This window comes from Venustampulla echinocandica (genome assembly GCF_003357145.1).
Source record: "Venustampulla echinocandica strain BP 5553 chromosome Unknown scaffold_12, whole genome shotgun sequence".
NCBI classification, from domain to species: domain Eukaryota; kingdom Fungi; phylum Ascomycota; class Leotiomycetes; order Helotiales; family Pleuroascaceae; genus Venustampulla; species Venustampulla echinocandica.
This window is the reverse complement of record NW_022474217.1, coordinates 1-12,663: the sequence shown is the minus strand read 5'-3', so window position 1 is coordinate 12,663 and position 12,663 is coordinate 1. Positions and strand designations below refer to the sequence as shown.

General features: G+C 45.1%; 3 protein-coding genes across 3 annotated transcripts; 1 reads left to right on the top strand and 2 right to left on the bottom strand.

Annotated features, from left to right (window-relative positions):
* Positions 1–2,009: 2,009 nt before the first annotated feature.
* Positions 2,010–4,427, bottom strand: BP5553_09771 (Patatin-like phospholipase-containing protein; the record flags this gene model as incomplete). The annotated part of the gene is made up of 1 exon (XM_032018394.1): positions 2,010–4,427. One exon carries the CDS (start codon positions 4,425–4,427, stop codon positions 2,010–2,012), a length of 2,418 nt encoding a protein of 805 aa, XP_031865231.1.
* A 4,288-nt stretch (positions 4,428–8,715) lies between these two features.
* BP5553_09770 (Uncharacterized protein) lies at positions 8,716–9,761 on the top strand (the record flags this gene model as incomplete). Its single annotated transcript, XM_032018393.1, has 4 exons — positions 8,716–8,855; positions 8,933–9,131; positions 9,185–9,472; positions 9,522–9,761. 4 exons carry the CDS (start codon positions 8,716–8,718, stop codon positions 9,759–9,761), a joined length of 867 nt encoding a protein of 288 aa, XP_031865230.1.
* Positions 9,762–10,198: 437 nt separating this feature from the next.
* BP5553_09769 (HSP20-like chaperone) lies at positions 10,199–10,941 on the bottom strand (the record flags this gene model as incomplete). The annotated part of the gene is made up of 4 exons (XM_032018392.1): positions 10,199–10,237; positions 10,290–10,601; positions 10,658–10,863; positions 10,929–10,941. The coding sequence occupies 4 exons, from the start codon at positions 10,939–10,941 to the stop codon at positions 10,199–10,201; spliced, it is 570 nt and encodes a 189-aa protein (XP_031865229.1).
* Between the last annotated feature and the right edge of the window lie 1,722 nt (positions 10,942–12,663).

The following is a 12,663-nucleotide window of genomic DNA, read 5'->3' as shown; positions in this document are numbered from 1 at the left end:
CTCTATCGGGCAACAGCCTTCTACGGCTATACCTAGAAGTACTATACTAGGCGAGAAGTCTTAGAATAATATAGCTTTTAATAAGACTAGGAAATCTATATCTAATCGTTTTATAGGCTTAAAGGGCGAAAAGTACTTGACAGTAGTAAGGCGGGTCGAGGAGTCGTATTATACTATAAAAAGAGGTCCATAATTCAGGGGAGCGGCGATAGCGCGATCATAATTTTCGGAAATTATAGGTCAGGAGTGTTTGGGAGAGGTATATAATATAACTAAAATGAATATATATAGAAATTCTAATACGTTCATAGATCTAGAGTCGCTTGAAGTCGAAGTATCTACAGTTTGTCTCGTAATAGGGTGCGTCTCTGGAGGCAGGGACAGATGATATATTACTATTTGACATATTATTAGTCGTAGAAAAAGAAAACTCCTTAGCGTCCAAGCAGATGGCTTTATGACTTAGAGTTCTTTATAGCAGCTCTTTATATTAAGACGCGTGGGTTTCGAGTAATTCCTTGGTCCAATACTGCGTGTATCGACATGGCTGTTTTGAACAGCCTCGTGGTGTAAATTGTTAACACGCGCGTCTGTGGATGGGTATAAATGGGTAGGCCTCGACCTTTCCACCCTCAACTTCACGTGGTAAGATACACACACACCACCCCATTGCATTCATCCGCCATCACTACCACTACCACCACCACCCCTACAAGTAAGAGCACTCGCACCACTGTTCTCACACCACTATCAAAAGGATGTGTGTGAAGATCCAGTGCAAGCACTGGCTATGCAGCCACACAACCTCCCGCTACGAACGCTGTGACTCCATGTTGGTACGTGTACAGCGTTCTACATCACCAGATAGGTGTGCATTTCCTCAAAAGCGCAAATGCAGAAGAGCTTTACATTGCAGCGACTGTATAACGAAACATCCCTTCTTGACAAGGATATACAGGGTTTGTCGCTTCAGCGTCGATTACGTGGGAAGATGGGTGACTGAATATTGATGATAGTCTCTTTCGCATCCTCATTCTCCTAACTTGCACACTGGTGTATAAGTTGGAAGTCTACCTAATTAGGTTGGCGGGCTGCCAGGTTGACGAGGAATGCTCGTCATCCCAAAGCAGACCTTCGGACCTTAGTAGAGACACTGGTGCGATTTAGAGGTCTATGGTGCCTCACCCACTTGGTGACGCAACATATCTCAGGGAAAAACAGTAGGTAGGGGAGGTTCTTAGTTAGCTAGCCGCAAATAATGAGACCGCCTCTTCCGCATGTGCCTTTCCCCTTGCTTTTCATTTCCATACTCCAAGTAGTGACACCCAAATTCAAACTGCCTGTCCTAATATTCTCGAATGATATCACAACCTTCACACCCCAGAATAACGGTGTTTCAACCTCCCATCCACAGGAATGAGAATATTGGGAATTCAGTCTAAAAACCGGCCATTAAGGGTACTAATGGGAAGTTGACACTCGCCTGCGCGATCAAAAGCAACGTGGAGACATGGTAATAAAAACAAACCGCAGGGAATAGCGCACATAGATTGTTCAAACCGCAACAAGACATCTGAACCCTATTCCCCAAAAAGACACTCGACCTTCTCTTTCACCATCCAATTTCCTACCACTATCAAACACTTCTACGGTAAAACAGGAAATATTGCTCAAAGGAGCTAGAGTATAATGGATATATATTAGGCTGAAATGTTACCATATTTGCCACCAACACCATGCAGAACCCAGAAACCCAAAGTTCTATGAATAGCCATGCTTTACTCCCTTTATCCAACAAGATAAACTTCATGACCCTGTCTTCATATGCTGTTGACATTACAAATGGAAACTTTAAAACCATCTCGCTGCTTGCTAACGCCAAAAATGTGCATCTTCGCATCTATCTAGAGTTTCCTCTTTCTAAGTGTCTTTCTTTCAGTCAATTCTCATACCCCAATATAAAACAGCAGCTGTATCAGGTTGGAGAGTCTCTTCGAGAAAATTTCGGCTCATGAAGGCTTCTTCCTCTCTGCTGCTATCGTCCTCGTGGACATAGAAAATCCGATATTCGATCTTAACGATGGAGATGTTGCTAGAACATGGTCGGACTTAGGGGTAATAGGTTGGCTTTGGGAGAAGTAATCAAGCTCATCTGCCTCATCCCTGCTCTGACTGTCCTTTCCGTAGTACAAGCTGAGTCCTTTGGCCGAGGTGTCGCCAACGTCTGGTTCGGCACTGCTGCTATCGGTATGGGAATCAATATCTGCATCCGAACTAAACGCAGAATGTGGTGTTGCCGTTTCTGTCGCCGAGGACGCAGGCATTTGACGATGGAGCCCCGGCGCCTTGGTCGAGGTTAGAGCCCTTTCGAGCAAGGGTTCCTTACTATTGTGAAAAGCATCGTCTGGTGATTGAGGGTTCGATGGAGCCATTGGTGACAAATACCGTCTTGTTATGCCCCAGTGAGAATTTGAGGCTCTTAGGGGCGGCCTGGAGGAGGGGTTCTTTGCGTTATTGACACCCTCTTCAACAGCCGCATTGTTCCGCGGCTCTAGAGTGTGAATGGCGCTACTGCTATTTCCCCTCTTTCTTCTCAAATATCCAGGCGCATTACGCAAACTTCCTGTCGTCAATCTCCGTAAATCAACTTGGCTGGGGCTGAAAACTACTCTCGCTCGTAGTTGCTGAACAGCAGCATCTAATGCCAACTCTACCGCACAGTGGTTCCGTACCCTGCTCAGTTTAGGCCACGTTGCTCGTTCACCAGATAGACAGGCCTGCACCATGAAATCCGAAGTTGGATTCTTCAGTATCCGAGGAAAGTCCTTGTAATAGATCTGCGGTAATATTGTGATGTCTCCGGAGTATTTCTGACTCAAGATCGATTTGCATTTCGTGACTAAGTTAGGGAAGACGCCTAGTTCAGCTAGGACTTGCATTCGATGTAAAGCCTCATCCTTAGCAAGACTCGTGATGGTGTAGACCCATCCTGGTCCGGAATCATTTTCGGACTGTGCCGCTTTGGTGATGGCATCGTCGTCCTTCACCAGAAACGGTACAACATGCGGATTAACTTGGGAAACAATAAAATGGTTCACGTTGAACATCTCTGCCAACCGAGTCATAGGGAGATCATTATCAACGCTGCCATCAATCCAGAGTTGGGGCGTGGGGTTCCATGGGTTGTGATCGCCGGTGAGGGGATCCTTCACCAGAAGTTGAGCTGCTGAGAATACAAATGGGACAGAACATGAGGCTGCAACCGCTGACCAGATCATAACGTTCGGAGCGGTGACATAGTTGAGTAGTCGAGGGAGTTCATACACCGATGCTGATGACACGCAAATGTTGAGTATCCGCCGAGTACGGTTGTATCCCTCTTGAAAAGTCATGTCGCCCAGCATATCATGCATCACTCTTGTTAAATGCTTTATATCGATCCACGATCCCTGGGTCAGAAGCCGCCGGAGCCGCTCAAGTACGCCATCTTCCTTGCCTTCTTCTTCGAATACAGCCAAATCACCATAGGGGAACATTTTCAGCACCTCCGGTATTTCTTCATCTGTCCGAGTACACAGTACGGCGCAAACAATGCTACCTGCCGAAGCCCCCGAAATTATTCTAGGAAGTAGTTTGGCCTCATGCAATGTCTTCAGCACTCCAATATGATTCATTCCAAACGTCGCGCCTCCACTGAGCAACAAGGCACTCCTTCCAAATGCTTGTCGTGCGTACACAATCTGTTCCAGGACATCTTTTGGGCCCAGCCCCTCGGGAAGATTATGTTTGCTCAATGCGACTATCGCTTGGATTGTGTCGAGGGTAGAATCGATATAGCGTTCTATAAGATCCTTCGTCCCAATGTGTGAATGTTTGTAGAGCTCAATGTTTCCCATGCCGCCCAAATCTCTCGACAAGGCGGTCCGCACCTGGTTGAGCATGAGTCTAACATCGCAGCTGATGCGCGCATCATCAAGTTGCTTCAGCCGGTCTTCGATCAACGCGGCATCAAATTCGGAAGAGGTTGAGTCCTGTTTCCAGGCCTCATTATCCTCGAGAATATCTAGCTCTTTTGCAGCGGCCTTCCATTGATCCACGGTCTCTGCGTTCTTCACTCTCAAGGCTAAAATCTGGCGCCTCTCTACGATCTTCGCCTGCGCAATCCTATCCTCCTCGGTCAACCCATCGCGGAGCGTTGCCACTGTATTATTAACCATATCAACTCCTCCCCTTAGTATCTTCGCTGCTGGTCCTAGGAGACTCCATGTTTGTTGTGAGAGGGGGGCATTGACATTGCGCCGTGCGCGCCCGCCATCGTCATTCTGTAGATATCCCTTAGTGGGGGTCGAAGTGGCAAGTAATTTTGGAGCATTGCTATCGTCGGCACACAGGAGGGAGGTCTTTTGAAGGTATTCTAGCAACACCATATTCTGTTCCGCCGCTCGCCATGGAAGTGCGCCCTTGCAAGCCCAAACCAAGGGATTTCCAACAAGCCTACTTCGAGCGCCAGCAGAGTGTGTGTGTGTCTGTGAGGGTCGGCGGTGGGAGTGTCGGGTGTCAAAGCCCAGATGCGGGTCTCGTAGGAGTTTTCGAATAGACTATACCGTTGATGTAGTGTATATATGCATTCGTAGGTAGGTACTCGGAGTAGGAAGTCTGCCGGAGAACCAAAGCAATTTAAGGATTCGAGTACTTGTACAGAAAGAGGCCGTGGGGTGCAGCCGTCATCCTTTTAGGCTATGCTACGTAACTGAAGGTTTGGGGCTGGTGGCACCGTAGCGCGGTAGCCGTGGTTGGCTTGGCCAGCACGAGCAGGGAACTTGTAAATCCGGGGGATCATGGGTCGAATGTCTAATAATCCGCTGACTCGTATTACTGTACTCTATAGCTCAGAAATAGCCAGCCACAAAACTACATGACATATGCTCTCTGCTCCATAAATCGACTACTGCTCAACCAGGATCAAGGTGGAACATCATGGCGTTTAACGTGACCTTAAACTACTCGTACTCGAGTACTTCGTAATACATGTTTATTACTATACCTCGGTAGGTACCTAGGTACTCTACTTACCGTTTGATCGTATTTGGGACCTGCAAACTCAACCCGACTACGACAAAGACACAAACACCCAAAACACGTAGAGGGTTGGTCCTAGTACTCTAAAGGTATCACAGTTTCTTTCCCGTGATCGTTCTGGAGTATGAATCCTGCATCACCGGAGCCAACCCTCTTCCTCTTCGCTTGGTGCCCCATCTCGATTGCGATGGGACGCTAACGAAATGCTCCCCTTCTAAAGCCAGGTTTCTCCAGTCCACACGGTTTATTTATTTCATTTCCGCATTTCAGTTTCGCATATTAAAGAGGACCGTCTTGCTTAGCAGGGCGGCCAAAAATATTAGTCCCTCAAGATGGAAAAAAACACGCTTTAGGTTGCCTGCCGAGTTATTCTTGCATGTGCTGGCGGTGTGCGCGTAATTTCCGGCTATTTCACGTTGGAGATATTAAAGATGCATATATTTTCACAAGGCATTGAAGTTTATTTGTATTTTGATATTGTGTTGTATAAAGGGTCAATGCGGTTTCTCTCTAAAAGGGCCGTTCGGTTCAAGTCGTGCTTGAACCAAGAGAGAAACAACAAAGGCATGCGAAGTGGATTAGTCGGAGACTTCGTCAAATCCCACAAAGCAAGGACAAGAGGATAGTGGCAAAACAAACAAAACCAGCGGAGATCCGCAATCGCAAAGAAGATAGGAATAACGGAGCTCCCAGGCATGCGATTTGTTTTAGTGTCGTACTTCTCGCTCGTCGCTTATCATGCCTCCGCAGTGCCCAACGATATGTACCAATAAGCCTAACTAACTCGGTTTGTATTGGTGTGGTGGTTGTTAGAATGAAACCCCTCAAATGTGCAAGCAGCGCATAACCCTTCTATGTGGGTGGTGGGTGTGGTCAACTTGTGACACTTTTCAGGATCATAGCCACTAGGATTAGTGAAAGGACAACGGCTAGCAAGCTGGTCCTCACAAGCGACTCCATCTAGCTTTTGGTGCCCACACCTGGTGTAAATTACAGTAACTAGCCAACACATCTTGATACCTTGTCGAGAGAGCTTGGAGTTTGGCTAGGTCGGTGTGGATGATGTGGTATCTTCCGGGCTGGTATGGTGTAAGTACGAAGTACCCCCAGTCTTGAAGATGCTACTTGCCTTGCAATTATAAGAAGTTAGAGAGATTACAATCCCTCTATGATAGGCAATATACAGGATCCCTTTTGTTGTTCAAGATTGAACAGCCATATCTTATTTTAGTTATTGCTCATTGCTTATTACCACCAACTGTTTGAAACTTTGAATTCTGTTTGACCAGAATCCTCTAAACTAGCAGAATATCAAAGCAATGTAGGAGAAACATTAACATTGGATGGCAAATCAGTCCCAGTGGCTAATGTTTGCCTGGCCTTAATTAGTCCTCACTACTAGTAAGCCATAAATTTCGTTCTCTGACTTCAAACCAACTGCAGGATATGTAAGCAAGGCTCTAATTAAACATATAGCCTAATGCTGTTATATGGGCACTTTCAGTCTTCCTAGCACCCCCCCACAATAGCCTTCCATAATGCTGTGCTCCTAGTTTTATCATTAGTAGCCAGCTTTCTAGATCAGATGCTAGCTCCAAAGGTGCCTTCCGTAGGATAGGCATGTGAAAATCAATAAAACTGCCCCGTAAATAAATACCTTCCCTTGTTTTGAGACAAATGAAATATGGTAAAACAGGTTGTTGGGCAGGGTGGGGCCAGACAAGACAAGCCGGGCCCACGGGTATCCCTCACCAGGACGCTTTCACATGTTATCACGCCAACAAAATAACCAAAACAAAGGTACCGAGATGCAAATTACAAATTACATTTATTTTCCGCTAATAAATCGCAACTAAAGCCAAAAATAGTGCAATACGTCTTGTTACTTCAAACGCCGAATTCCCCAACAAGGATTTCAGATGCATCCAAAATGTCGAGTTCGTAAATCTTCTAAAACCCATCAACACATGCAAATAACAACATCCACTCACCTATCACAAATGTCCCACATCGTTCCTGGGAACCAAATTAAATAGGGAGGGAGCCTGTTGCTCCCAATCCAGTCCCATGACACCCCGTGTTAGAAGCCATGTGGCTTGCGTGAGAAACTGCCTTTCTTCGGCGCTGAAAGCACCCACGAAGAGTGGAGTACACCATAATCATCGGGCAGGGCTAGGCTGCCCTCCACCTAGTGGTGAGTGTAAGCATATGGCGGTGAGAATAGAGGATGGGGGACGCTGCTATTAGCAAGCAAGCGCACTGTCCTCCTTCACATCACCTATACTTCATCGTTATGGAATGGGAAGCTTGGGTAGCACAGGGTATATTTGGATTGGGAGAGTTGCCAATAACAGAGGATTTTCAGCACCTTAGAAGGTTTGATGTCTCATGGATATGTAGAAAGGTCGGTAAGCAGCGACGTGAATTTGTAAGGTGCCATTCCCACCAACCATCGGAAGGATCTTGGCTGGGCTCGCGCATACATTCGGATGTGGAGTATTCGATTTTGCTTCGCGGACAAACTCCTTATCCTCGTCACTCAAGACACTATATTCTCCGGATGCACGCTGTAGTCCCAAAATAGATATGGAGTCCTTCCCAGTTCCGTCACCTTAGGGAAGTATTTGACGTTTATCGTGGAACACCTTGGCAGCCATCAACGAGGTTCTTCGGAGGATTACAGGCGTAAGGGGTAGCATCAATATGCTAGCGAATAAATTGGGTAGCCACCAAAATCACCCTTTCTTCTAAGGCTTCCCCTTAGAATCTCTTATGTTCTGGATGAACTAGGGCGACGTCCGTCACGTAGGCTTCACTCAACTCATAATGGCCATTACCGATAACCTGTTTTGTGATTGGTGGGGGGTGGTATTGAGATCTGGATGAAGAATAAAGCGTTTTCTGTCAGGAGTCCAACATGACCATAACTGCTGGAAGCAGGATCAAAGAGATGCCTGGACTCATATTAAGCTTTAAGGAAAGCACCAGCTTGGATTTTGAACAGGTCTTAGAGGTCATTTTGATAGCCTCGGATTTCTTCTGCGATCATGTTCTGGAGGTCGACTTTTCGATCCCAACTCTGAAATCGACGGTCGAGATAGAGGTGGAGATAACGAGACGAACTTGGAGAGTTTTGTAGCCATTTGAAAGAAGAGAAGAGGTGATCAGTGAGTAACAGGATGGTAAATTGCCTCGCCGATTCCGTAGAGTCTACTCAAACAAGTAGAGTGAGACCTAGCTAAATGTAAGGCGTTTTATTCTCACATACCTATTTGGGGTAAAGATTTCTACCCACGACAAAGGGTAGCTCGTCCTCTAGACTCGCAGACATTTGCAAACCTGTTTGCGCAGAAATGAAGGCAATCGATAACATATTAGAAGTTATCAAAGAAAAGCCAAGACTCTGCGATGCCAAAAGGCACCATGATCGCACGTGACAGTAACGCCACGATAAGATACCAAGTTGGGGCCTCAGGTTGTGGAGTGGAGCGCCACAACCGGCGTGCAAGGCTGAAGCATGGCTACGGCGGCCGAGAATAGCCAAATCCGCTCACTCCAGAAAGGTGTTCACAAGTGAGGTACACGGATTGAAGCTCCAGTAGGCCATCAATCACTCAGCACACCACATCCCCGAAAATGAAATTCCTACGCTCGTTATTACCGTCGTTGGTTCTCCTAGGTGTAACTGCTGTGGAGGCAGCTTCGTCATGGTCTTTCGACGAGGCAATTGTATCCATTAGCTCCAAAGGAGGAGCTGGAGGTGCATTTAAGGACAAGTAAGTTGGAATTCTCCTAATGCTCTTTAATTCCATGCCCATCCTGCGAATTATCGTGCTAATTGTAATTCGTACAGACTTTCCGACCATGTCCCCCTTTCGAAACCCGTAACATTGGGCGCGCAAGATACTCTCAAAATCATATTGACAGCTACTGAAGATGGCAAGGCGAAGCGGCCACACCAGGCCTTCTTGCTCCTCAGAGACCAAGATACTGGGCTAGAAACGACGTTTCCATTTTCCTTGAAGGATACTGGAAAAGGGAAGGTGGATTTTGTATGTGCCAAAACTCGAACTCTATGCCTACAAGCTAACCTTTACTGTTGAAGACACAAAAAGATCTCCCAGTCCAACTTCTACACTCCTCCAGACCTTTACGTGCAACTCTACTCCTCGCCTCGTTCGGCACCTCCCAGGCATTCAGCAACCATGTATTCAACTTGAATGTGAAGCTAGACCCAAGTGTTGCTCAGCCGAAATACGAAAAGCCATTGAGATACGGAAAGCTCGCTGAGATCAACCATATCTTCAAAGCAGACCCTAAGAGTGGTCCCGTTGTGATTTCTCTATTCTTCGTCCTTGCGATTGTGGCTACTGTGCCTATTCTTCTTGGAACGGTACGATGCACTCCTACCTCTGGGTAGCTCAATTGCTAATTATGAACAGTGGGCGTATCTCGGAGCAAACCTTGAGCACCTCTCGAAAGCAACAGCTACAGCGCCGATATCTCACGGACTTTTCTTCGCCTCCATTGTCTGCATGGAAGGGATTTTCTTCCTATACTACTACAAATGGAATTTATTCAAGACTCTGCCAGTTGCGGGAGTAGCTGGCTTGGTCGCTTTTGTGAGTGGAAGCAAGGCACTGTCTGAAGTGCAGAGCAGACGTCTTGCCGGTGAGCGGTAAATGTTGGGAAGCAAGGCGGTATTTGAATGGCATTGGAGGTTACAAAAGTTATGAGGCTCTGTATCAGCAGGTATCTAGGGAATGTACAAATACACAATATTCAGAATGAGTGAATGTGGGACGCAATGAGGCGTTTTCAATGCTACCTACCGCTACGACAAGCTGCTATGCAGCTATCAATGCATCCCACGGAGCTTGCTCCCGTCTCACCCCAGTCTCCAGGGCCGTCCTAAAACTCTTAATGATATGTGGTGTTGTTTCGGCGAGGCAGATCAAAAGCAACACCCGGTCGTAATGTCTAGGCTCTGTTTGTGAAGAGCCACTGCAAATATACCTTTTAACTAAAACTCATGATTCCCCAGTCACTCCGCAATATCGATACCATTTCCTTTCTACGCCATTCCACCCCGCGCCGGAACCCCTATTGTAGCATAACCTCAGCTCATTTTGACGTTGCTGAAATCCATCTCCGGGTGCTAAAATTATCGTTAGTCCCAGCGCCCAAAATATAGTGACAGGCTCACTTACCTGCGCCTTGAACGTTTCCAACATATCTAGCTTCTTCTGCTCATCGCTAGTTGGCTTCCCCAACTCCTTCTGCCGCTGATCAAACATCATCTTCTCGACCATCCCTCTAGTCTCGCCATCCAAATCCCCTAGCTTGCTACTCTCAGGCGAGATCTTCGTCACATCGATCTTCGGTGCGGAAGTAACAACGTGCGCCCACCATTCCATCTTATTGGCTTTATCTAGGTGTAATTCGAGGATCTTGGTACCCGAGGGAGAGCTCGTGATGGTCCATGTTGATTCGTCGACGTGAATCTCGTGGGGTAAATCGCCCTGTCATAATCCTCAGTATCTATCATTTTGGACCGGGCAGGAGTAGGGCAGCATACGCTAATAATGGGCTCCTGGCCCTTTACAGCGAGGAAGAGCTTCTTCTTCTTGATATCGACGTTCAGATCTTTGCCTTTGATATTTCCAGGGAGTTCGATGATTACGTCGAGGTCGCCGATTGCTTGGGTCCACTTGTAGGGCAGAGCGGCTTGCTCCTCAGCTTCCTTCGCGCGGGCCGCTACCACTTCTGCGGGGGTAGGTTCAGCTGTATAGAGTTAGGCAAGAACATTAATAGACAGTAGATTGAGGGCATGAAGTAATTGGCCTTACTGTTATCCGCCATGTTCGCAGATTTAACCAAGGGTGTAGTGGAAAGGTGTGTAGTCGTTGTTTGTAGTTCGTCAAGTGGGGTGTCGCTGCCGATGTAATGGCCTCCTACCGAGCTCGAAGCCCGCTAGACTATGGAGGAACCACTACGTAGTTTAAAATTGGCTTTTAAACTTATAAAATTGCTTATCATGCATATATAATAGGATATATTAATTTGTTCTCTATTTAATTATCTTGAAATAATGTAATTTTTTAATGTGCGTTACCTGTTTAACCACCACCTGAGAACAACACAGATTCGGATTAGACATATGAAGTAGTTTCCTACGAATCCGTTGCGATGGTTAGACTAGGATTGAGTTTGAGCTAAGACTGAGTACTTTCAGGCTTGTAGGTCTATAACATGAGCAAAGAACTTAGCTGGGGATTTTCATTTGCATCCTTGATTTTACTTCCCCTCGAAGACATCACGAAGAATGCAGGAAGTTCAGAAGCCCTTGATCGTAGCCACATAGCACGTTCCTTTGAGCGAACAGTGCTAAGTACCTTGGTACCTAGGTATACAGCATTGATTATGTAATAGTGGCTTAATAAGACAGCTCTTGGTAGTAGGGATCGGATTTTTCACGTTATATAATTATATAATATTGTAAGATTTACGTTATTATTATAAGAGGTGCTGCGTTATATAATTGCATAAAATTAAATACAACTCTTGTATAACTATGTATAAAAAGACCGAAAAATCAGGGCAAAAACTAGGTAAAACTATGCAGCTCTATACCTCCAACGCTTCACGATTATTAGTTATTTGGAGTACAATTTCGTCTTCAATTGCCAACAGATCGTCGTCAGTTAACTCATGCTCCTTCCGACTCTAGTACAGTACTCTACTATTCATATATATAAAGGAAAGTTTATCTATTGTCTCTATTGACATCCGGTTTCTTGTTTTTGTATAGAGATTATTGTAACTCTTTTATTATTCTTCCGACAAAGAATCCTAACAGAAGTGTTCTATTTCGTTTATGTAGCGAAGTAATATAGTGATCTCTTTTAATAATCTGTAAATAATGTTAAAGTGAGTGAATCACAGAAAGATTCAAGTATAATCAAAGTAAAATGTTATAATTGATATTCAAGAATCAAGTTGAATACGAAGCTCCTATCTAGTAAAGAAATTATATTATTTATATAGAACTTTCCTACTCCTAGATCTAGTTAGATCTAGATCTATTCAGATCTAAAGTCTGAACAGATCTAGATCTTCCTAGATCCTCTTCACGTAATCTTATCATATAATTTTCTGCTGTCACGTAACTTCGTTATATATTTCTATAGTTCTCTATAGTAATATAGTATATTACCCGAGCTTCAAGTTATAAAGTTAGTGTTCGTAATACTAGTTTTTATATAGTTTAGTATAGTCTTTTAACTTAAAAGTTATATCGAAAACGTCGAACGTCAGATATAGCTTTTCTTCTTCTTTAATATAACTTCAAATTACGATAAACTTAAGAATTACAGACTATTTACTGATTTTATAAATTCTGAGAATAACGAAATAATACTTTATTCAAATTATAAAAAGTATAGTCGGACTTATATGTTACGAACGCCAACCTTATGGCCTGAGGCTCGGGTAATGTGCTGCATTACCACAGAGAACCATGGAGGCATGTGACGAGGTCACGTGACGGCAGAAAATCATGTGATGAGATCACGTGAAGAGGAT